This window comes from Perissodus microlepis, chromosome 17 (genome assembly GCF_051167445.1).
Source record: "Perissodus microlepis isolate ML-2025 ecotype Zambia chromosome 17, ASM5116744v1, whole genome shotgun sequence".
In the NCBI taxonomy this organism is placed as follows: domain Eukaryota; kingdom Metazoa; phylum Chordata; class Actinopteri; order Cichliformes; family Cichlidae; genus Perissodus; species Perissodus microlepis.
The window spans coordinates 16,472,846-16,499,217 of NC_140477.1; the positions used below are offsets into that span (position 1 = coordinate 16,472,846).

Below are 26,372 nucleotides of genomic sequence, written 5' to 3' on the forward strand. Positions count from 1 at the left end.
GTGTGCATGAGTGCAAGTGTGCAGGTCTTACTAAAGGATGTCGGGCCCTCATGCCATCCTCATCCTCGTGGCGTCCAGAAACATATACACAAGCAGCCCACTGGCTCTGCTGTTCCACCTCAGACATTGGACCTGCTGGAGGGTTAATGACTGTCTACACTCCTGTCCAGTGTCCTGGTATCTGCTCAACACTCTCCTTGAAATTGTGCTGGGAGACACAACCAACCTTCTTGTGATAGCACATATGGAGCAGTAAGGAGCGATAAAGACACAGCAGTGGTTTGTAACTGTCTCGTTGTTGTCTCTGCACCTGTTTTCACTCTCATTTGCACCGAAGCAGCTGAAATAGATTCACAATAGTTTGTGCCTTCTAAATGTGTTGGCGTCCCTACTTTGTGTTATAGTAAGCCTGTATCTCAAGTGTTCCCTTACATACATTTTTTAACTTTCTGTGACACAATAATGTCCAGCAGGTTCCTCGTCCGATGGCTCGACTCCTGCTACACTCTTTGGGCTGCAGCGAGCAAAGGTTGTTCCACTCCATAGAAGAACAAACACTACCTTTGTAACTAAGCAACAATAAGCACTTGAGTAGCGGCATTTTAGGAGTACAAACCATTTACAGAATTATAGTAGGCTTTGCTCTTTATTATAATGATAATCAATAAATTAGCCTTCACATTTGTTGTTTTAAAGTCTCTTATAGATTGTATTTGAAAGTGCAGCATACAGCACTTACGGTTTCTATAATAGGTATTAAATATTCCTTTAAAATGTTTTAGTCTCTTATAGTGTCTTGTTAATTGTGCGTAGAGTCTACAGAGCTGGATGGATTTCATATCAAGAAAACAAAAACAAAGTAAAGTGTACTGTAAGTAACATCCATGAAAATACTTAAATACCATGTATCATATATATGAAACAATGTGAAATAATCTTACATTTAACATATTTTGTATTTTGTACTGTACCTAAACAGGAGTAGGTATGCAGATCTCCAAAGCAAAAATGAAGAACAAGGGTGGACAGTAGATAAGCATCTGAGCAGTTTACTTCACAAAGAAGGAAGCATCATTTTGCGACTTAACTGGCAGCAATGAATTTAAAGAAGAAGAAAAAAGAGAAATAGGCTTAAAGAATGATCTGTCACACCCAAACAAATTGTTTTCTCCTTTACAGACCCAAAGGAAATGACAGAATAGATTAAACAAGACCAATTTGTATTTTTCAGACATTTGTTCCACAAAGAGACAAATGCCGACTGAGTACTCTTGAATTTAATAAGCACAAGCATGCCGGTACTGGAGATTAAGCTGGGATTGCTTTGTTTCCTGCGGCTGTGTAAGGTCAGCAGCCTCTTGACAATGTGGACATCCAATCCTATGCAGCTGCACAGGCCAAGTGTTCGCTCCAATTAAAGTCTATTAGAAGTATTGCATTTCAAATGAAACGTAAGTATGCCCACAACTCCACCAGCATGTGTAAGCAACCGAGTGTGCAACACCTCTCCAGAGATGTGCAACACCCACCGGCAGATGTTCTTCATTAATAGTTATTACCCATCAGCCTGACATGTGAGAGTTGAGGATACATTGCCTCTCTCAGCTCTTTGTCTACTACTTACTTCAGTGGCTGAGAGACAAGCTGAAGTTATATCCACTTTATACTGAAGCCCTCCTGCAAGAAGATAGACATTACACCGCACACTCTGCCTGAGCTGTGCTGCTGAGAGATAATGCAGACCCACTAATTGAGTGTTTTGGAGGTTGCCAGAGTGCTAATAGAAGTTTTGGGGTAATAAGGCGGTGAATTGAACAGGCTGCCTTTAGTTTCTCACCTCTGTGTTTCCAGAAAAAGAAGAAAAGAAAGCTGCTTAGAGACAAACAGCAGCAGCTGTGTGCAGTAACACTTTGATGAAAGGACACTTGGCAAAAGGTTTTAATAGCTGTTGGTATTTTGGATTGATTTTTTCTTTTAGTCAAATTTTATTCTCCAGTTTCATAGACTGCCAGTGAAGTAATGACTTATGCTTAATATACTGCAGGAAGGATTTTTATTGAGCTGCTCACTGGTCTTTATATCACTTCATTTAAACTTCATTGGGTGTGCTAATTCTCATTCAACAAGCAAAACAAACATCACGCACTTACAGGTACTTCTCGTAACTCTGCGGGGAGCCTTGGCAGCGGGAAATATCCGGATATTCAGCGTGCGTGGGCTGACATCTTTCATCTGTTCCTTTTATTATTAAAATAAAAAATATCCTGTCTCAGAATGATGCTGAAAAATACCAGTTTGTGCGTTTGTTGAGTCTAGTCTGGATTACTGTAATTCATTATTATCGGGCTGTTTGGAAAGCTGATCTCAAACACAGCAGCGAGAGTTCTCATGAAGACTTTAAAATATACCATATTTCTCCCAAATTAGATTTGCTTGACTGACTCCTTCCAGAAAATAAAAACACAGAGTTTAAACTCCTGAATGGTCAGGCTGTGGTGTATCTTAAAGACCTCCCAGTAACCTATTATCCTATTAGAGCACCCTTAGAGATTATTGTAGAGGCATTACATAGCAATGTAAAACAGCTTGAGGCGATTGTTGCTGTGAATTGGCACTATATTGAACTAATCCGCCTAAGTGTAGGGGTGATGTGCTACTAAGTCATAATGGCTATCTTAGCAAATATATATTAGCTCAGTCAGTAACATTAGATGATTATTTCTGCTTATAAGCTATATGGCACAGGTTATCATTACCAGCTTTTATTTTACCGGTATAGAAGAAATGTTGCATAAACTTCTGATTTACACAATTTGGATGTCAGAAAGAATGGCTCATTGGCTTCACCTTTGAGGCGTGGAGCCTGTGTCTATCTGTAATATGCATTTAGAGTGGAGTGTCAAACATAAGGCTGGAAGCCAGTATTGTCCCACCGCAAGGCTCTGAAAAATGTGAAGGAAGGCATAAATTTTAGACTTTTATGTGTATTTTCACAACTTTTCAACTGATAAAGACCTGCTCTATGGCCATTCATACTACACCAAAGTAAATAAGTAATAGATAAACCATTAAATGACAGAAAGTACTTGTTTTTCATTGTTTGCTACATAAATTTCTAAAACAAAAGCAAGCACAAAACCAGACAATTTACTTTTTGTAATTCTGTCAATTAACCAAAAACTTCAGTTGTGTTCAGTTTTATAATTACAGGACAGTCTGTGCAATAAGCTAATAGATAGATAGATAGATAGCATATTTACATACATGCACACATACATACATACTTTATTGATCCCACTAGGGAAATTGTTGTGTACAGCAAAGACAAGTTGCTATAAACAGCAAAAGTAAGACTGACATCACGAATAAATAATATCACTATAATTCTAAGTAAACAGCTGCATGAAGGTACAATATAAAACATGTTTGGGCTCTTATGCCTGATAGGTGTGTTCACCTGTCACAGACAGAAAAGATATTATACAGCTTTATAGAGAACAGCAGGAAATATTTCCTGAAGCATTCTTCATGGTGGTGAGGTTGAATCCGTCTCAGGGAGGAGGCCCACCATTTCAAATGAGTTTGACACCCCTGCTTCTTGGCTTTTCTTGACAGTGGTTTTAGAAAAGGAAAACAGATAGGAATATGTTTTCATTTTGAAATGTAACTTTTCTTATCCTGTTTGAACCTCAATAGCAGCAGGTCTCTACTAAGGCCTTACCCATAAACTTTACATTCAGTTTGTTGCATTCTTTAGAACCTTTATAATCTATTAAGTAATTTACAAGAAAGTTAAACAATGCTGGTAGCATTTGCACGACTGTGGGTTTCTGTCAGTTATTCTAACATGAAATTGCTTAAAAACAGCCATCATAACCAAAGAATAAACGTTAATGATTACTTTAATGACTACTGTGGGGATCTCCTCACGTTCCCTCCAACACAACCTTTTGTCATTTCACCTTGTCATTTCCCCCAGCATCACTGTGATTAAGTGCAGCCTCGCAGTATTACCGTTGTCTTGTTAAATATACAGTATGTATTTCTCTTTGTTACCAGTGCTTATTTACATTGCCCACACAATTTTCTCTTCATCACATGGCGCAGTGCACATAAACACAAATGTACTTTTGATTTGATTTGCTGCTGTGCTTTGGTGAACAGCTGCACAAGTCTTTTCCAGCTGTACTGTAATTGTCAAGCACTTTAAAAAAAAAAAAAAAGGAACAAAAATAAGCCCTCAGCTGAAATATGAATGGTGCAGAACTATTTAAGCTCATTCGACACAGTGCATAATAAAGACATAAGAAAGTTATTTATTACACAGTGCCGCAGTCTGCAGTAGTGCTTTTGCAGATCTTCACAGAAGAGCCATTAAAGTCCCTAAAAGAGCCATTAGAAAAAATAAAGTGGCATCCATTTAGAAGTCCCCTCCTGTGAGTTGGAAAGATGATGACAATAGGGAGTGAGAGATGCTATGTGTAATGTACTGCTCCATTTCCACAGACTGGAAGTATCTGGGAGAACTAAGATAAGATGATGAGGCAGAATTAAGCTGGTTTCAGAGATCCCTTCAGAGTGACATAAGTCATTGTCTTGTACCACTTTCCCTGATTTTCTTATAGTTGTTAATGAACAGATTTATTCTGGGGATAACTGGGAGCTGTAGTCTTTTTTTAGTGTGTGCGTATGGGGATTTTATGTTGCCGTTTCTTTGCTTTGGATCTCACTCATCAGTCCAGAAGTGGACAGTTGCCTGCAGCAGACTGGGGCTTCTGTTCATGCCTTAATGGACAGAAAGAAGTAATCATGTTGGTCTCTGTGCACCAGTGCTATTAGATACAGAAACAGTGCAGCGGCAAGCACTTGACCTTCCTAAACAGAGATTTCATAATATTTTGCAGCATCTTGCATCATAAGACACTCTTCATTTTTAGTCAAAATGTCCTCCAGGGCCTCAAAAATGGACATTTGACAAAAACACTAGAAATCAAACTTTGCTATTGTTAAAAACGAGGTAATCATTGTAATTCACAACTAAATATTTCACTATATCCGTCCTTCCAACCCCATCCTCACCGGATCCTGCAGTAAAACAGATGGTTTCATGCTGCTGCTGCCTTCAAGTGTTCTTTTAAAGTGTTTGCCTCCAGATATAAAGTCGTTTTTGGTGCAGTGACTGAATAGAAACTGCACATTAGGTAAGTTTTGTGTAATCTGTCAGTGAATTTGCAGTGTATGTAAGACTCCTAAACACTGGAGAAACATCCGAAATTACATGAATTGATTTTTTGCTTTGAGGGGGGATGCTTTTACAGTCATGTCTGAACCACAAACTGTGGGTTGGATGATATGTAATGTACTGCTTTGGGCAGACAGGCTGCTGCTTGTGGTTCTGTGGACTTGCTGATGTGGTGCAGAGGAACACAAGTCTGTATCCTACGGGTAAAAGACGTGGGCTTAAACTCTACTGTGTGGCAAATCCTTTAAAATGTAACACCCTCCATTTTCACTGTGCATACTGGGAAATAAGAATGAGCTCACAATTTTTTTCACATTTATTTAAGGTTTCTTTTTGTTGCATTGCTATTGTTATGTTCTGGTGGATAGACTGTATTTAAAAGATGGCATTTGTATTATCATCCATTGCCTCAGTTTTAGCATTTTCAGCTCTCGTTTTAATTTAGTGGCATCAAAAGTGACCACATTAGTGAGGTTTGTTAGCAATATAAACTTATTGGATGGCCTGTACCGCACAGCAAGATGTCACATCGGTGAGAAAATCATATTAAAAAGCTCTAAAAGGAATCGACACCACAAACATGCCAGAAAGAACCAGTTCAATGACTTGAAAGGTGAACTGGGCTCTCAGTAGGTGATAGGGTAAAGAGCACAGTCAATTGGGAGGGGCTTAGAGTCGAGTTGTGCTCATCCACATCGAAAGGATACCAGCAACAGAGGAAGCTGTGATAATGCACAACCTTACTTTTCTTCACCGTGACGCATGGATAGCAGAAATGTTCATCCCAAGGTTTCAAAACAAGACGTCATAGTACATACGTTCACTGTTCATACTTTCTATAGTGGCCAAATTTATACTTTTCATATACAGCTTGTGGCAGAGTTTGGTGCATCTTATGTTCATCATAAGATGTGCTTTTGTAATCACATAGCTGTTTGATTCAGTTTTAGCTCCATAGCTCCAAATCATTCTCATTTAATAGCCATTAGCTGGATGCTGATATGTAGCTTTTTGTGTGCCAGCACATTTTGTACTTCTACAAAAGCTGCTTTATAATATGTACCATTTTTATGCTCACTGCTTTGGTCAGTATATTTTTTTTTTGCATCAATTCAAAGAAGCACAAAATCTGTAATATATCAAGTGCTGTACTGATGCCTGGTGCTTCAAAATGAATGAATCATTGTGTAGCATTCGCAGCGAGGCACTTCATTTGTTTTCTCTCTCTTTTTTTATTCCCTCTGTCCCAGCTTTCCAGTTAGTGCCCCGCTGCTTCTCCATGTTGCGATTTATTCATCAACACAAACAGTCTCATTTCACAATGAGTTCAGTTTATAAAAAGATAGATTAGAAGATGGATCAGTGCTCCCCTTGTGACTAACCACCCTCTATTCCCCTCTGTGGAGCTTGCAGAAATAACACATTTGGATATGTCTTTATCCTTTTGTTTCACTCCTATTTGGCTCATCATGGGTTCACAGGTCCATAGGCTCAGCAGGTATTTCTTTTCTTTCCTCCAGATGGCTACCCAGCTTCTGATCACATCCTAGCCAAGCTACTAAAAACCTGTGACTTTGTTTTATTAAACCAGCAGCTGAGAACATTAATATATGCACTCCATGTGTCCACCGAACCCCTGTCTATTCAAATACGGACTGCTATGACCTTTCTTCACGTAACTCATATTAAATGTGTCTGCTGGTGATAAATTTCCACTTGAGCTCTGCTGGTAAAAGTATCTGCTAGTTCTCTGTTAATGACGGCATGTCCTGTAATCAACAGTGATTAATAGGTGCCATGGAATTGCTAATGTGCCCCACAGGGAGAGCTCTGAGCCGGTCGTATTACCAAGCGATGATTAAATGTTCTCGGTTTGGCCCCCGGGGAGCGATAGGCCATGACAGTGTGTCAGAGGACGGTGAAGGAATCTTCCATCTCAGACTTCCATTAGGGAGCACAACAGTCATCTCACTGTTATAAACTTGGGTCACATTTAATAAGAAGTTAGCTCATGTCAGTTTGTCTGCTTCAATTACACACTCGTTTGCTCATCTTTTTTTTTGTCTTTTCTATTTGTTGTGATACACATTCAGAATTCATGGCTCATAGCGTTACTGTTTTGGTTACTGCTGTCAAAGTTCTGTAGAACAATACCCGCTCACCATCGGACAGCACAAAGACAAAGTTAGCTACTAGCTGGTGATTGTATCATATCTTTCAGAAGCTAAACCCCCCTCCATATATTTCCTTTAGCAGTTAGTGGAGGACAAACACGAAATTTCAAATGACTGCTACTCCATATTAATGATTCTGCAAAGCCCTTTTTGAATGAGATTATTGTTCTCTGGGGACTTATAGTAATTTGTGATAATTGTGGCTGCTGTCTGTGATCTTAATCAGCAGTCCCCAACCCCCGGGCCATGGACCGGTACCGGTCCATGAGTCGTTTGGTACCAGACCACGATAGTTGAGGGTCTGGTGTGAAATTTATGGTTTTCAGGGTGCCTGATTGCTAATAGCTACTGGGATTATAGCTTACACTCATCAGGAGATGTCAACAGCCCTCTGCTTGTGTTACCTGTTGAGAGAACATGGTGCCACGCAAGCACTTGGAAAGCAAATCCCTTCTGAGAGAAACTTGGTCTATTTAAGGAGACGCTGGATCTGAATCAGAGGCAGCAGGACCGTGTGTTAGACTGTGTAAAAGTGTCTGATAAGGTGAAGATGGCACAAATGAGCTGTAAAAAGTGCCTTCATTCGAAAGAACTGACAACATGTTAGGTGGCGGAGGCTGTTTTGAGCAGCTAGAAAATAGACGTGGCTTGACAGTTTGGCTTACCTTTAGGAGTGCCCACTGACCTGCCATATTTCGCCAAAACAGAGGTCCTGTGGTAATAGTCCTCTAGGAATCTGGAAATTTGTTTGGAGTGTAGAGTAAGAGTAAAAGAGTAAGACAGACACTGTAAGAGAGAGACATGATAAATATGTAGCAACAAAGATGGCTGCAGAGTGCCAAGACTTTCTTTTATAAGGATTTTGAGTAAGCTTATATATAGAAATGTTCAAGCTGACATTTTTCTCTATCAACAGGCGCAGTAGTTATAATGTGACAGTCTGTGGGGTAATGCCAGATCAGTGGCAAGCACCCAGAGATGCTGGGCATAAAGTCTGTAAATTTGATTGAACTACATACTTTTCATTTCCCAAATATGCAGCATAAAATCCAGATGTATGGAGCTAATTTCCAAATCACATGAAGCATCTTGGTAATATTAGTCCCATGTAAATAAGCCTTAAAGGACAATTTAAATGACGATGTTACACCAGTTACTGCACTTTGTGTATAACTTTTAATTTCTATCTAACTTGATTTAACCTGTAACTGCTACAAACTCATTACCTTGGGGCCTCAACTCCACTCCCTTGAGTGGGATGGGATAAAAAACTGTCTGATCCATGTTTGGCAGCCAAACTCAGAAGATTATGTTAAGATTAATAAAAAACAAAAACATGATGTAACACTTCAGTATGCTGTTTCCAACTTGTTTTTGAACCGGTTTAAAGATAAAGTGACTCCAAAGGCAGCCATGCATCTCATCCATCTCATTATCATTAAAACTTTTTTGCTCTTTTGATGGATTTAAGCTTGTTCCTACCCAGAGGGGCCTCCATGCTGAGTAGCTACGGGATATCAGTCTCCTGTATGTGCGGTCAAAATACTATCAGAACTCACATTAATAATTTCTGCTGCATCCTCCCTAATTCTGCAACGAGAAGGGAAAAAAAGTTTAGGAAGAACGTTTATAGGATTTTAGATCATAATGAAATTCATGAATGTCCTCCCTTCTGATTGTGTGATAATAAATATAAGCTACAGTGTAAATACAGCTTACAGACAGATTCACGAAAATTAATCATTAAACACAGAAGTATACTTCTAAGAGTAAAAAAAAGTGTGAAAGGGAAGTTTGCACTCTATTTAAAAAATAGCTACTGAGTAAGGAATGATATTTATTACACAATACAACACTGGCGCTGCCTTCGTGTTAAAGTCTCATGAAGAATTCAGACTCTGTGATATAAATGTAAATAATTTCCTCGTGGAAAAAAAATAGAACACATTAAACTCAAATCAAAAGCATATTGACGTTACCACAGAGTATGAAGTCTTACTTTTTGCCAAATATCAAGAGTAGGATTGGCATTATTTTACCAAATATAACACCATTTAATCACTTCGTGAAGCAAATTATCTGAATTCCACTAATAACTTAAAAAATCTTTTTAAAGTTTTGTTCTCGTACATTGCATAAGATAAATGTATCACAGTTAAATTGCATCAAAGTACAGACTGTTCCCAGTACAATAACTCAAACCACATTCCCTGTGGCTGCTCGTTATAAGAACATAATTGCATTGTGCTTTATTGTACCTGCTGAAAAAACTTCGAAGTGAAATATCCTCTAAAAACAATCTGAACCTTGACAGAGAAAACTTAATCTGGCCCACATACTCATGTCAAACTGAGAAAACAGCCAATAAATTTGACATTTAAAAAAAGCTGTGCTGTTGAGATGTCAACATGTAGCAAGTGTTATTCAGGAGAAACAGCTACACTTTGTGAGTCTTTATACGACGATGCCAGCAGGCATTCTGTAGTTTTTAATAAAGAAGCCCGGCTGGAGTGTGTGGTATTTTTGAACTTTTTTCTGGAGTGAGAGGTGTGAAGGTTTTTCTCTGTAAAAAGTTGAGGTTGAACACGTCAAACCCAAAACTTGCTTTAGTTATATACTGGTTAATGAGACTAGGTAAGTGATTGTGGGGACTTTCTGCCTTGCAGTTCTCTCAGCATGATCTCTGGTCCAGACTGGAGTGTCTCAAGAACAATTCGATGAATTGTTTTTTTGCATCATCACTTCAAACCTTTCACTGATCCTGAGATATAACCCAACCTCTATTGGATGAAATGTCATATAACCCCCACACCATCACACTAACAGAAGCCTGAACCATTGATACAAGCAGGATAGATTCATGCTTTCGTGTTGTTTGCACCAAAATCTGACCCCACCATCCAAAATTTGAGACTTATCACACCAGACAATGTTTTCTGTTGTTTCTTGTTCTTTACTGACAGGAGTGGCGCCCAGGGTGGTCGTTTTCTGCTGTGTTATTCAGAGATGTTCTTTTCCATACCTTGGTTGTAATGAATGGTTAGTTGAGTTACTATTTCCTTCCGATCAGCTTGAAGCAGTTCTGGTATCTGACTGCTGGTAACTGGATATTTTCTCTTGTTCAAACCATTCTCTGTAGAGACGGTTGTGGGGCGGGGATCTCAGTCGATCCAACAGTATCTGAAAATGCTCAGACCACTGTGCCTCGCACAGAGATCCATGCCATGTTCAGAGTTACTTAAATAACCTTTCTTCTTGATTCTGGTACTTGGTTTAATTTTCAGCAGGTTGTCTTGACCATGTCTGCACAACTAAATGAAATGAGTGGCTAATAAACTGATAAGTGGATCTGGAATAGTGATCACACCATGTTACCAGCAAGCAAGCACTTGGTGATGGTGGTGAGCAAGAACTCCCTTTTAAGAGGAAGACACTTGTGACAAAAACATGCTAGAGGTTTAGACTGAAATAGAAGACATTGTATTGTCTTGCATTGTTAATGTTTGTACAACACTGTCAACCTGCTTTCATGTAGAATAGGAATTTTACAATTCTTGCTGTTAGCCATTTAGTGTTAGCTACTCGTACAGAGCAAAGAGCACAAAATAAGAAAGGTTGTAAACTTTTAATGATGCTACATTTATGTTTCTGTGGACTCTGAGGTGAAACAAGTTGTTTGTATAACAGAATTGAAAGTTTTTGTGACAAGTTGTTACAGCAGAAAGTTTTTCCTTTATGCAGAGTCACTTTTTTAATACGGGTAATAAGGAACAAAGTTTTGCTCAGTAATGAGTCCTTCCAAAAGGGAAGGACTTGGCTCGGAGAAATAAAGACACTAAGCTGTCCCTTATGATTAATTCAAATCAGATGAAGCATGAACCTCATAGGAGTGTTGCTTAGATAATTACAGCAAAGGAGATGGGAGCAAATGTTGTCCTGCTGACAAAACCAAAGTCACGGGAACAATTAATGAAGGCAAAGAAAGCTTGATTATCGACTCGGGCATTGGGTTTTGCTCAGAGGGACAGCAGTGGTTTAAGTATTTGCATGGTGCCTGACTCTAATGTTAAATGTGGCTTTAAAAAAAGAGAGAAGTGGATTGTTATTTATGGATGTAGATTGGCCAAAGAGATCTGCTTTTGCTCAGCAAGCTCTACAAACCGATGGGGAGTGTTGTCAGTTAAAGGAGTTAGCAGTTCTCTGCTCCTGTATTGTTTCCTGTTGTGCAGAGTGTTTCCCAATGTAAATGCATGCTTCAGTCATTTCGGTTTTCTCTTTTTTAATGTTTATTAATGCCTGACTTTTCCTCTTAATATTCAGGCCAGTGTCGCACTTTGTTAACATACGGAGAGTAGCTTAGGGACCTGGAGTGGAAAGGTTTTCTATGCTCACTTTATTCCGCCTGCTTGAGGATCTAGTTTAACGCTACTGCGATCCAAATATACAGTAAACAGCATCTGAATACTGATGAGTACCACATTCAGAAAAAATGCTAGAGTTTCTGTGTAGCTGCAAGTAATGACTGTTTTTTATGCTTATTTATAAGATACAGTATATATACAATGTTGCAAGAGTGGATGCTCATATTACACAATGAATATGAAGTCTGTTTGTGAGGGGCAACCAATCAGCAGAAAGAAGGCTCAAAGAGAAGGTAAAAAGCCCAGAATAAGTAATAAATCCAATTCAATTTATTTATTTATACAGCGCCAAATCACAACAATTGTTGTCTTAAGGCAAGCAAGTCGCCTATAACATCCACTGGTTGGGTCTGTCAGCTAGATCTTCCAGAATGAAGCATAAAAAGTTTTATTTTTGTATCATTTTATTTTGGAATCACAGGACCGGGCACAGAATAGGACAAGACATGGATACAGAGTAATCATACGGGTGTAAACACTAACATCAGTGTACAGGTGGTTGTGTGTGCTGTGTATGCCGTGTTTTATATGAGTGTGTATGACTGCTCAGTCTGGACCCATAATAATAATGGAGGGTGCGGGGAGGTACTGGTGATGTGTCTGCCCCCAGCCACTGGCACCAAGATAAGGTCACCATCAGGTGGTCAGGCAGTGACTCAGCATGCTAAGGTCGGCCAGAGCATCAGTTTTGTTGTTTTCTAATGAAATTAACTTTTCCTCTGTTCTAATATTTATACTCTTTGGGATTTATTTGGGTTGTTTAGATTTATAATATGCAAATCACTAGATCGTTGGCTGACCTTGACAGCAGGGAGTTGACCTACTGGAGGACTTGCTCCAGGAGAGAAGTCGAGAAAATGTTAACAGTAACTGGACTTAATTTTGTTGCCCCTTCTAGAGTTTCACCTGCAGCATGATAGATCCATATACCATAAAAGGCATAAGTAGATAAAATACCAAGATCATATCTCCACCAAGAGTGAAAATCCTCTTTAATACCTCACAGTATGTAGAAAATTTATTCAATGGTAGAAAACACTTACAAAAATTCCTGCATCCATTGACTGCAAAAGCATTTCTGAACTGGACCAAACCCAGCTGGACTACCTGTGGACCACGAGGTGTATCAAAAAAAAAAAAAAAAATCTGTTATCAAAAGGCTATATTTTTTAAAGTAACGGGTATAGAAGCTTTTAAAGTACATGGCTGAATATATAGTTTTGCATATAAAACTTCCAATGTTCACAAGTCCTCAGTGTCACCGCCCCCATACGATAGTGAAACTTGTCTCATACTGTTGTGAGCGTGTCTGAAGTCACTGCAGCTATTGCTGTTGTTATGCTAACTACCGACATCAAAGTCACAAATCCGTTATTTCTGACAGTACGTATTTCGATTGTACGGAAAAGAATTAGGGCCACTGAAAAAAAAAGTTGGCACATTTTTTCCAGAATGCTGAGAAAAAAACTCGGAATTCTGAGATTAAAGTCAGAATTCCTTTTTCTCAGAATTCAGATTTTTTTTTTCTCAGAATTCCGAACTTAATCTAATTTTTTTTTTTTTTTTTTCAAATCCGAATTCTGGAAAAGAAGAAAAAAAGACATGCCCACTTTTTTCCCCATTGGCCCTAATCCTCTTTGATTATTACTGCTGAATGCCTGCGGAATTAAAGCACTTGGAAACTGGATTATTCAAATTTGAAAATAGGAGTTGAAATTGTAGTAATAACAGCTGCAGTAGCTGTAGAAGTAGCCTTCTTATTTTTCTCCTCGTTCTTTGGGCGGCTTCCTTAAAAATACTCAGTTGCTGGGTTTGGTAAGTGTCCATCTTGGCAGGAATGGGATTGTGGTCATGGTTAAAAGAAACCACCAGTGGTATAAGGCTGATGTTTTGCTGACCCATGAGCAACCTGAAATTCATCAGCCTGACAGCAGGTCAAACTGTGATTTCTACAGCTTTTCCTCAGCTCCTTTAGAAGCTGCCTCAGAAATGACCGTACCTCATCATGTCTAACCTCAAGACGGGAGATTTATAGCACCGCTCCACTTGAACACAATCACGGAAGCTGAGCGTGTTTGCCTCATTTTCAATTATTCATTGATGTGTTTAATTCTTTCTTGGCCGTCTATGAGGCTCCCCGGGGCCTGAGTGTAAACAGTGCTGTGAGCAGCGTGCTCTGTTTTCATCTGGCTGCCTGTGAACTCTGTCAGGGGCCTTTAGTTTGACAGATGGAGAACCTTAGGCTCAGATTCACCGTGTCAGTCTGTCTGAGGAATGAGATTTCAAGACAGGGCAACTTTACTCAGACTGGATATTTTTGGAACAAACAATCAAACTAGATCAGAAGGCGATGTGTTTGCTGTTATACTGCAGCTCAGGGCTTCCAATTCTCACACATATACGCGCATCATCAACCTTACCTCAGCGTCCATATTCCTCCACAAGCCTGGAGCCTCCAGTATTCCAGTAAACTGAGTAAACAGATGTAATTAGATCAATACGAGTATCATTTTTTTATGAGAAATCAACCCCTCAGGCTCACACTGCAGTATTTTCCCTCTCAGAGCTGCATCGTTACTCTTAAATGCATCGCTAACGACCTCATCTATAAACTGCTGTGATGCCGTCTAAATTAGAGAATGATGACTTCCAAAATGTCAGTGCTAAATATCTGCTTCTGCAACACATGTCACAAATTTCAGAATTTGAAATTCATACCTCCTCCAGTGCTTCAAAACTATTAGAACTGTAAAATTTCTTCTGACTCTCTTTTGCTCCTGGTTCCTGCTGTGCACAGACACAGCTTGAAAGAGATCACACCAAAATGAACGGACCGCATTCATGAAGAAGAAAAAAATTAGTATAAAATGTACCCTATGCTGCCCTCAAAAAGAAGTATTTTACTTAATCTCTCTAGCTGTTATGGTTTCTAATGCGCACAGCTGTTCAGTTGTAAGCTTGTTTGCGCAACTCCTCAGGATCATTAGAAAGATGGTACATGAGTTTCTCATTCATGTATAAAATGAAGTGGGGCTGCAGCCCCGCAGACCTCTGGTTATCGTCCACATTTGCAGATATTCAAACACATCTGGTGTTGTGCCCACCGACAGCTGTGCACACAGAAGTAGAGAACATCATTAACCATATATCTGCATTCAAGCCAGTAAAAAACTACTCTCAAAATATTCACATTCCTTTTTTATTCAAGACATTTGGGTATTCATTTACACTTTACTCCTCCGATAAAAGCATCAAAGGGTAAACTGCAGTGATCCTGAAACCGTGACTGGATTCTCAATATGTGTCATGTATTGGCTTTTGTGAAAATAATGTGAGCTACCGCCAACACAGTTGAACTCTCATTATGTTACTAATAGAGACATCAAGATAAACTGAAGTCCAGCAGCAGTGCTAGCTAACTGTGGGGATACATGTGTTTTTCAGTTTATTATTACGTGTGGCTCCATAGTGTGGTGTTTTAAACATTTGCCTAGCAAGCAAATATCTGCAGTTTGATTCCAGGAGGAGATACGAATCCCTTCGAGCTTGCATCACAAAGGGCTTAAAAAACAGTCACCAATCTGTTGACTCATCTCTAAAGGCTCATTTTATAGCATACTATACTTTCATGCTTTAGAGAAAAATAAAATAAATCGAATAGCCTAGATCGAGAGAGGAGTAAGAAAGTCAAACATCCATCAAACCTGTCTGCATCACAGGTCTTTAATGATAGCTTGTTCATCGAGCAACAAATGAGACAGAATTTACACTTTGGTGAACATAAATGGTTTATCGGTGTTGTTATTTAAAAACAAGCCGTGGTTATAATAGCCTCTGTATGTGAAGGTGAAAGTCTGCAGCTATCAAACAAATGTTGGCGTTAAAAAACAGAAACTTGATATTTCTTGCTTTGTCTCGAATCTTCATCGACGTTCCTCGGTTGTGACAAGCTTTCCTGTCAGCTTGAAACTGTTTGGGCGTTCTCCTTTGACCTGAAATCAACAAGACATTTTCACCCAGAGAAGCGCCGCTCACTGGATGTTTTCTTCTCTGTAAACCCTACAGATGGTTGTGTGGGAACATCCCAGTTTGAATAACCTTTCCTCATCAGGTTGTCTTGGTTATGTCTACATAACGAGATACCTTTGATTGGCTGATCAGAGATTTACGTTAACAAGTAGCTACCAATCTAACATTCACTCATTCAACCCTGTTCCTTATAACAAGGCATTCACAGTGTTTTAAAAAAACCCGTACTCATTCATTTTAAATTTAGCACACACATATGCTCAGTGACACAGATCCTGCAGCTTCCCTGTGACTCTGTGCATCATCACCCAGGAAAACATGGGAGAAAAATAAGTGCTACAGATAAAACGAGGACAGAGTGAGAGCACACATGTCTGAGTGTGTTTTCACTGAGAGAGACCCGATCTTTGTAAGATTCATTTCAAGGCAGTCATTTCCCCACTCATGATTGTGTGGGCACATGTGTATGACTACACGTAGGCTGAATCAGAGGGTGTGTGAATGAGGGAGTGCGTCATCGTGAGTACTTTTGTGTCTGAGGGTTGGAGTAGGAAATGGGTTTTTGCTCTCAGAATGATATGTAAGACTTTTATCAGTGTAGTACACAGTGTTATTATTTCATCCTTGATAAATTACAGTTTGTTATTTTTACATCGCCCACCACGCTGCCACTGATATATTCATAAATTCCCTCCAGGTGATTTGGTCTCCCGGGCCATGCACCACCTCCAGCCGCTGCACATCAAGAATGCCAGCAACGGGACTCCGGTCCACCAGAAGGCCAACACCACAGTGCACTGGGAGCCCGAAGCCCTCTATACCCTGTGTTACTTCATGCACTGCCCGCAGATGGAGTGGGAAAACCCCAACGTAGAGCCATCCAAAGTCACCTTACAAACTGAGAGGTGAGTCCAACAGAGGCTTCAGACACTCGGGGAATCAGGTGTTTTGTACTGTGACCACATTCAGGTTAGCTCAAAGAGCCCATCCAGCTGACTCAGCTTAATAGTTTAAATTCTGTAATCCCAGGAGAAAACTGAATAATCGATAGCATTTTTAAAAGATGAGCAATAATGCACAAAACATGTCGTCCTGGAAGCAAAACATCCTGCACTTGTTAACCTGGCCCGTTGAGATTATTTCAGTAACGTCTCCTCCCACTCACCCTGTCTGTCTGCAGTAATGACTTTACTTTCCCTGTGTGCATGTAAAAGGGCAGGAGTCTTTTAGTCAGCAACATGGCTGACAGCTGAAGCAGGCAGGTAAGGAGCTTGGGAAGGCTCTAGACTAACCTTACTGAACCAGCAGTTTGGGATTGCAATGCATAAATATATCTCAGAGCTTCTCAGAAATACTCGGCCTGACCTCAGGAGGTGCAGATAAAATCTGAGGTCTAAGGGTTGGTTTCTCCCCAAATTAGACCCTCACAGCAGCTAAACCACTCTTGCATTTGAGTGCTATGCATGTTATTCAAAGTCAACTCATTAAAGTTAAATTCATAGCTAAAAAGTTGGTATTAGATCTCATGGGGCCAGTTTCTTGTCATATTATAAATATATCAGGCGATTTGGTGATTCTAAATTGGCCACAGGTGTGGATGTGAGTGTGAGTGGCTGTCTGTCTCTATGTGTTAGCCCGGTGACACGTCCACGTTGTATCCAGCCTCTCACCTAGTGTCAGCTGTGATAAGGCTTCAGTCTCTCCTGAGACTTTAAGTTGGATAAGCAGTTGAGAAAATAGAAGGCTGGATAGAATGCAAGTGGCAATCCACTAAAGAAACTTGCTGGGAAAATGGTAAGTTAATGTGGCTTGGGTTTGTCCCTCCATTTTCTTTCCTTTTTAGAATTTGAATGCTCCGTCTACGCTATAACAAGATTAGCACATGGCTTTTATTTCTGCTCTCAGTTGTTTACATGGATTTACCACCGACTGGTGATAATCTGAACAAAGACAGAGAATATACTGGTTTATTTCCTGGAAAAAACTGATTATGGGTTCAAGAAAACCAGTGATTGTCAGCAACAAAACGCAAAAAGAAAGCTTAATGTGTCAAAACTTTTAAGTGGAACTCGTCTTGTGTTTTGATCAATTTTGCACAGTAAAAGAGCTTAAAATGAGCAATAGTTATTCCTCTGCTTCAGTCAGTTAACTATGCTCAGCTATTTTAAAAAAATTCATAGCTATTATTATTTCAAAATTATTCCATAACAGCACAATTGTTGCACTTGATTAATACAGTGCTATCTACCTGCTAAAAATGCAAATTGGAGCTTCATCAGTTCTGTGTATGGAGAGAGAAAGAAAACGAGAGACTGAGGAGTATTTTTGTTGTTTGTAACTGTGGTCATATACAGAGAATAATCTACCCACTGTAACACCAGGACATAAGTGAATGGATATCATCTGAACACGTAAAGTCATGGCCTTTCCCCAGCTCTTTATTCTTTTTTCTAACATCTTTATGATTCTATATCTGTTTCTATATTTGCAAGTTTACTGGGAACAATGTTGTCTAAAACCACCCACATTAGTACACTGGTTTGATGTGAAACTGGTGTATCTGCAATGGGAAAATTAACTTGAAGCAGATACTGTTGTAAACGATGGAGTTTATTAAGCCGTTTAGGTCAGATTTAAGCTAAAGGACCAAGAGTTGTACTTTTACTTTGCATTGCTTAGTCTCATTTGACATTATTTTATTTATCTTTTCCCGTCTTTGTTGTTTTACTATTTGGATCTAAAAGAATTTGTATAATGTTACATGTCTCATACTTTTGAATTTAAAAAGAAAAAAGAACATGGAAAGTTTAGGCTCCAGTCCTGCAGGGCTAAAGACGAGTCAGTGATCCCCGGCAACTTCTATTCACTAGGGGAAAAGGTGCATTCCCAAATTGAATTTGGAGTTGTTGCTTGAGGTTGTTCAGTGAAATTGGTTGCACAAAGCTTGGTGTACCAAAACTGTGTTCACTTTGCCCTTTAGCAGATTGCCACAGTTCAGTTTAATTCAATTTAATTTTATTTACATAGTGCCAATTCACAACAACAGGTAAAGAACCTAGAGTAATACAGAGAAAACCCCAACAATCAAACAACCCCCCTATGAGCAAGAGACAGTCGAAAAGAAAAACTTCCTTTTAACAGGAAGAAACCTTTGCCAGAAACACACTCAGGGAGGGGCAGCCATCTGATTGGGCGTCGCAGGGGATGGCAGGTGCCTTTGTTTTGGTTGGCAGACAACAACTTGTATGCAAATGTTAGACAACTACATACAGGGCGGTAGTAAAACTGTGAAGAGTTCAACAGTATGTTTGTTCTTAAAGTAAAAGATTTGCTTCACTGCTTAAGCCTGGAAGTTGAAAGGGAGCCTTCTCTGTTTCACTACCACCTAGACAGTAGTTGGTTTAGTTGGTGAGTGTTTGCAGCCAAGTCGGAAACTTCCATGCAAACTATGACCAAAGCAACTGCAAGGAAATTTTTGTTGCTGCATCTTTGCAACCAATTCTACCTGGCATCTGGCAGCAATTCCAGCAACCTAGCAACAAGTGGTTGCCAGAGGGGTGCTGACTAGTCTCTAAGCTTGTGTAACTGGGGTGTTACCAGTAACAGCTGACTAGTAAACTAATAAGATGGACTACAATAGCTTAGCTAATGGTGGTACCTTTTGTCAAAAAATGACATCAGTCTAGTCCAGACAGGTCCAGTGGGATAGCAACAAACTAAAGGAAACCTAGCACACTCTGATATGTGATCATTTTAGAGAAACATTTTTGTCTACGTGTAGAATCAAATGCTGTTCCTGGTGGCATTTAGGTATTTTCATCCTTTCAACCACATTGCCACTGTCAGTTTGTGGTATACCAGTTAGTGCAGATGTTCCTTGACCCTCGCACAAGTTTTTCGCACCACAAGCGATCTGGTAAGAAGCTGTGTGCTGCTCAGCGCTGACACTTCCCTAGGCCTTGAGCAGATTGATGGGAACCAGAGGGACTTTGCTTGGATGGACGGATGGACAGATATTCCAACATCTTTCTTCCACTCTGCAGAGATAGAAACTCAATCCTGACGACCCCGGGGAGCACTAGGAATGTCAGGCTGAGTGACATGTCAGCAGGTTCAGGCCCCCGGAGAGAAAATTCTCTATTTAGCATTCAACTGAAAGGTTGAAGACAAGTCAAAAAGGGCCTGAAAGACACAGCAGGATGAGAGGAAGACAGAATATGATCAAATGAGATAAGATCATCTTTTTGGGTTATTTTGGGAAACTTCAGACGAGCTTCAGTGAGGTGAATAATTACTGCTGCAATGACTTTTACACCTGAGCTTTGAATATTTACCTGATGTAAATTTGCTTTAGAAGAAGAGAAGTGTTTCTGCAAGACTTAAATTTTTAAGTTTAGTAGTAAGTAAAAGTAGTGAGAGAGCTGCTTTGATGTATTTGGTAATTTGGAACAGACGTTTACTCTTTTACTCTGGCAGTTCTGGCTGTTGTATGTTGCTGCAGGCCAACTGTCTGCATCAATGGATAACATTTCCCGCAGTGTTTTCATTCCAGACTTGGTCTCTCCTCTTTTTCAAACCTTGCAATGTAAAATACATCTTCCAAAGGCTCAGTGAAAAGGGAGGAGCTCTGCATTGTTGCATTGGTCAGCCAAATGCTTTTTTTAATGCAGTTCAGTTCCTGGCACACTGTTGGTGTACAGACAAGGAAAGACTGAGTTATGGAATGAGAAACTGATGCACACACAGTGTTGAGTAGTAAAACGTCAGTATCTAAAAGCTGGTGCCTTGATAAAACATGTGCTTACAGCAGATTTACCAGACGCCTGCATAAACAGCAAACATAGCCACCCCTGATGGGTACGGGGATCGTGTTGGAAATAATTTTTTTTCTCTAAGAAATTATAGTTGCTAGAGGGTCATAAGGGAGAAAAGCTCTGAAGAGACCTTTAGTGATGGACCTATAATATAATTTAACTGACTGTAACATGAAATCAGCCTGTTTAATGCTTTAAGGTTTCCCAATGTCCATCTGAGACTTCCTCATAGCTTTAAAGGCCTTAAAGGAAAATATCCTGTGTTATTATCATTTAAACTGGGATCTGGTGAGTCAAAATTACTTGTAACTTGATCAGTATTAATGATTTCAAGTATCCTGAATAGCTTAGTTTATAAAGAGGATATAAAAGGGTGTATAACTATAAAAAGGAGAAAGCTCGCTAATGAAAACCATGTGAAAGAAATGTTTTTGTAATTATCTACAAATTACCCACTTCAGAGAGTAAGACACTCCAAAAAGTATATATTAGCCAGGGTTATTCTGTTTGCTCGCTAATGCAGAGTAGAGAAAAGCACCATTTTACAAGCTTGATAGGATAATTATTAGAAATGAGTAGGATGTACATGGAACATACTGCCAAGAGAAGAAAAGTCTTTTAGATCAGTCCAGTCTGTTCAGTCTTTAACCAAATCTCTTTTTTACAATAATTTATCATTGTGAGGTTGAAGTGGAGAGGACCCAAACCAGGACATGTGGGCAGAAACAAATGAGTCTTTATTTGGCTGAATCACAAAAGGTTACATGAACCAGGAGTCCAGGGAACACAGAACACAAGCAGGGAAATCAATAGTAGGATTTGACAAAGGGAGACGTATGAATATACTCTGGGGAGTAATTATGGATTAGAAATATGAGGCGATAGAGACACAGGTGCGTGTGATCCACACAGGTGAAGATAATCAGACAGATGGGAAGTAAAGACTGGAACAAGACACACAAGAAAATCTACAAAAACAAGAAGACTTGATATGACAACAAATACAAGAGAATGGAAACTACAGTCACACCTGACCGTGTGCTCAGGCTGCAGAAACCCGAGAAAGAAGAGGAGCAAGGAGAAGAGCCATCATGGAATGACAGGCCCCTGCCTGGTATTTACCACCAGCAGACAGAAGAAGTGGCTAACAATAGGAACGACAAAGGAAAGGAAAGACAGCCATAGTGATAGAAAGTTATACTCAATGACAGCAACATCAGGAAGAAGGAACACGAGAAGCTGGAAAAGTACCAAGGGCTGAGAGAAGATGTGGAGGGTGAAGGTAATCGTGGTCCCAGTGGTAATCAGAGCACTCGGTGAAGTGACTCCCAAGCGAGGCGAGTGTCTCCAGCAGATCCCAGGAACAACATCCAAGATCTCTGTCCAGAAGAGCGCAGTCCTAGGAACAGCAAATATACAGGACCCTCAAGCTGTCAGAGGATCTGTTAGAGGCTGTTAGAGGATCCGAGCTAGAAGGATAAATCGCCCGCAGGGATGAGAGAGGAATTTGTTTTTTTAATATGTATTTCCCATTGGGATTTTGTTGAGACACCTGGGGGAATTCTAAGTTCTGGATTGGCCTACAAGAATACATCATCCCAGCACACTCTATAACACATATTGTTTTTAGGATTGTGAATCTTCAAAAACATATAACAATAACATAATTATAAAAATATCCCTCATTTTCTTAAAAAAACAAAAAGCTTACACCACAGGAGGTGGACTGTTGACACTTAGGAAAATATTTCATAAGTGTTATTAATATAAAGTAAAGTATCCAAATTTAATTCTGCTAACGAAACTAATGGTGAACAATCAATATGTAAAACAACAAACTCAGTGTGTGTGTGTGTGTGTGTGGGGGGGGAGGAATTTAATGACAAATCATTTTTTGTCTTAAACTTTTTGGATAAAATGCTGTTTCTGAAGGCACAAGTAGCAACAACATTTACGGTAACCTATGATTATTGTGTATTAGATGGAACAAAATGCTTTGCTGGAGCTAGTACAATACACAAAAATAAATATATAAAATTATTCAAACAAATCTTGTCCAGAATACCTCTGTTCTGCTCCATTTTCACGGAGAAAACTATGAGTATTAGCTTTGCTCGACAAAGATGCTTTTTTTTTTTTTTTTTTTTTTTAAATTGAGCCCTCTTGGACACAATGAAGTGGTTTCACATCTTGCCTGAGTGAATTTTTCTTTTACAGAGACAGCTGAATAGAAAAAAACATTTTTTACCTGTTTTTCCATCTAGGTTTTCTTCTCTGGCTCCATTGAATGTCCACATGTGGTGTGAAATTAGAGTGACTGGATATCCAAGAGCACTGCCAGCTCGCTGAGCATTTCGCTATCAGATGTTTCTCCAGAATAGCGCTTTGTGATATAATTTCCACTTTGCACATATCGGGAATACCTGACTTAATTTTCTGATAATTTTAACTGGCAGTCAGCTCCTGGGGGAGCACTGTGCTGATTGCTGGAAGATGTGAGGCTTTGTATTTCTATCCTTTAAGAAGGCGATAAGTCTCTGAACAGCACAATACAGGTGGACTGAAGCACTGACTCTTATTGGTTTCAGGAGGGTGTACTGTGCAATCCCTGGGAACGTACTGTACAGCTACTAGGGCTGTGCGATATGACCAAAATCTCATATCCCGATATAAGAATTCTATCGTCCTGATAACGATATAAATCACAAAAATGTAACATTTTCTGCAAATTCTGTGAATCTCGGGCACCTCGACTTGCGGGAAGTGTTTCCAGCTTCCAATCGAGTGTTTTAACCGATGCATGAAACGATATATTTTTAGACATAAGTTGTAACGGCCAACGTTTTCTTTGTGAGTATTTATTACACGGCGTGCTGCGGGGAAAAGCCTGTTCTAACGTTTGAGTCTAAGGTTTATTTTTTAGCACCTGGCGGCTCTTTTTTTACTTCTCATCCGTAAATAATCTGCTCTTTCACGTGGTTTAGTTTATTTTGAAAAGTCTCAACAGGATCTTGAGCTTTAAACGCATAAAACAGGCACTTGTCCGTCAGTAGTGTGGTTATATAAAATATAAGAGAGAGAAGTTTAAGAAATTAATATAGCCACTACAGTGACCATCAAAACAATGAAAAAATATTGCTGTAAACAGTTCATTTTGTACGGAGCCCCGGAGGGGACATGGGAGAAAAAAAAATTAAGACGGACTTTTGCGAGATCTCGCAAAACAAACTCGGGATCTCGCAAAACTTTTGCGAGCTCTCGCAAAACAAACTCGGGATCTCGCAAAAGTTTTAGCCGGAGGTCGAGTCGAGACCTACTACAGCCGGGAGGAACACCGCTTTCCCGGCACATCGTGCCTCGACTTCCCGGTCGGCTTCGAGCCGGCGTCCGAAGAATGCGGCTAAAACTTTTGCGAGATCTCGCAAAACTTTTGCGAGATCCCGAATTAGTTTTGTGAGATCTCGCAAAAGTCCGTCTTAATTTTTTTTTTCTCCCATGTCCCCTGCGGGGCTCCGTAATTTTGCGACACCACGAAACAAACGATAGCGTAAAATGAAACGATAGACGTTTTTATATCGTCATCCCCTAACAGCTACTGTTCACTTTTGTTCAAGTTTTAAATTTAAGTTTCCCATTATATCTTATGTTTTGAAGTATTTGATGGCTGTGGCTGTGAATGATTGTCTGTATTTCTCAGTTTTACAAAGAACCCTATTAACCACTTTTAAGGTGTTTCTATGAAAGCTCATGTCACATTATACAGACCAGGAAACATATTCAAGTTTGGATTATACGCCATGTAAGCCCAGAGGAACATGGGAACTACTCCCTGCCTTGAGTCTGTATACTAAGCTATGCTAATTGCAGTATAGGGATAATACCATGAGAGTGGAATTGCTCATGTAACAACTTTAAGAAGAAAGTAAATTACAGTTATGGTTTAGTTTTAGTTCAAGGCTATGAAGATCTGAGAAGGTCACGAGAACAGATTTGTTTTCAATCCTATCCATTTTTACTCAGTAAAACATCATTGTGGTAAAACTGAAAATATCTGATGAATGCCTGACCTGAATTTAGCTGCTGTTGGACGGCAGGAGAAATGATTAATAACGGACACAACAACACGAGTCTGTGTTTATGAGGGAGAGATAATAAAAACACACAAGCACACACACATACACACATACTTGTACAGGAAACAAATGATGAAATATGAACTTGTCAGACAGGCGAGACCCATTACTGATGTTGATTAAAGAGGGTAATAAGAGAATTTAGGGAGGTTGTAGCATCTAGATCTCTTTCTGTTCTCCACTCTCCGAGTTATAACTTATGAACATTGACTTGCTGCCTTTTCACATATCAGTAAGGGCATCTTTAATTAGAAAGTTTGTGGCTCTCAGTGTTCGGCCGGAGTCTTTATTAAGTGATTTTTTTTTTTAATTTGAAAGATGACCAAAGCAAACTGCACATGATGAACCCGACAACGTGCTGATATTATCAGTTTGAAGAGTTAATTTTCACCTGAGAAGATCACATTAGCAATATTATTAAATTTTTATATGATTTATTTTGGAAATGTTAGTACTACGGTAACTTTTACATTTTTGATATATAAATAAATTATGATTGAGTTAGAAGATTTACAGTTTATATATTTATTTTTTCAGTGTTTTTTTTTTAATTTCCTTATCCATATTTCCATATTTATTATTTTTGGGCTAGAGTAGCTTTGCATGATTAACAGTTCATAATAATCCTTTTCTGTTATACTTATTTCCTAGGCATTTGTGAAACAAGCTGTTTCAGCTTCTTCCCCTTCCTCTAAACTCATTTTCTATGGAAAGGCTTGAACAGGTTTGAACAGCTGGAGGGAGGGGTTTCTGTGCTCGCAGTCAGAGCCTTTGATTATGGTTGACTCGTCGGTCATCGTTTGCGTGAACTGTGACGTCAACAGGAACCGTCACCAGGGCTGTGACCGGCTTTGAAGTCACAGAGGTTTAGACCTTTTTCAAAATGAGACAGTAAAAATGTCTCGAATGCCTGTGTGATGCTCCAGATGGCTTTCACACTGCCTCTTATTGGGTTGTGTTTAGGAAGTTAGGCTGATGCGTGACTTATGAGAAATGATAATGGGTTGGTTTAGGCACAAGTAGTGACTCAGAGCAACATTAAGACCAGAGTCATTTAGTTACTTTGTGTGTTATATTAAATTCAACTTTAAAAAAAAAAAGTCTTTATTTGGCATTTTGCTTTATTTGATTGTTTTATACACTCACAACTCTCAACTTTCACATTTCTTTATACACAGTCACTCCTGTAGAAGAAAGAAGTGTACAAATGTAAAGTCTTTTATGGCTTTTGATTGTACTGGATCTCAAGGACCTAGTGTCTTCAGATGTGTTCCTTTCTGCTGCTCACAGTAGTACATATTTAAGGTGGAGCACAGGTGCTACACTTTAAATATGACACAAGAGAAAAACTTCTGGCTCTGCCTGTCACCATTTATACTCACTGGTTTCCATGTTGTCTTCTTCTGCTCTGTTATATGAGAATCTTTATGCTAACGCACTGATATATCAGTAAAATGCTGTATTTGCACTGAACCACAAGTAGAAAAAAAAGAAACCTGATCTTTCGCCTGGACAGAAATTAAATAGACTTTTAGTTTTAATTTTATTTATATCACACC

The 26,372-nt window shown here is 39.4% G+C and overlaps 1 protein-coding gene across 2 annotated transcripts in view; it reads left to right on the forward strand.

Annotated features, from left to right (window-relative positions):
* LOC146369424 (ankyrin repeat- and BTB/POZ domain-containing protein 3-A) overlaps positions 1-26,372 on the forward strand; it is a 231,545-nt gene that overhangs the window by 165,396 nt on the left and 39,777 nt on the right. For both annotated transcript variants that reach the window (XM_084910924.1, XM_084910925.1), the window contains exon 3: positions 16,564-16,771. In XM_084910924.1, the coding sequence (XP_084767050.1) occupies positions 16,564-16,771 (208 nt within the window). The remainder of the gene's footprint in view (positions 1-16,563; positions 16,772-26,372) is intronic.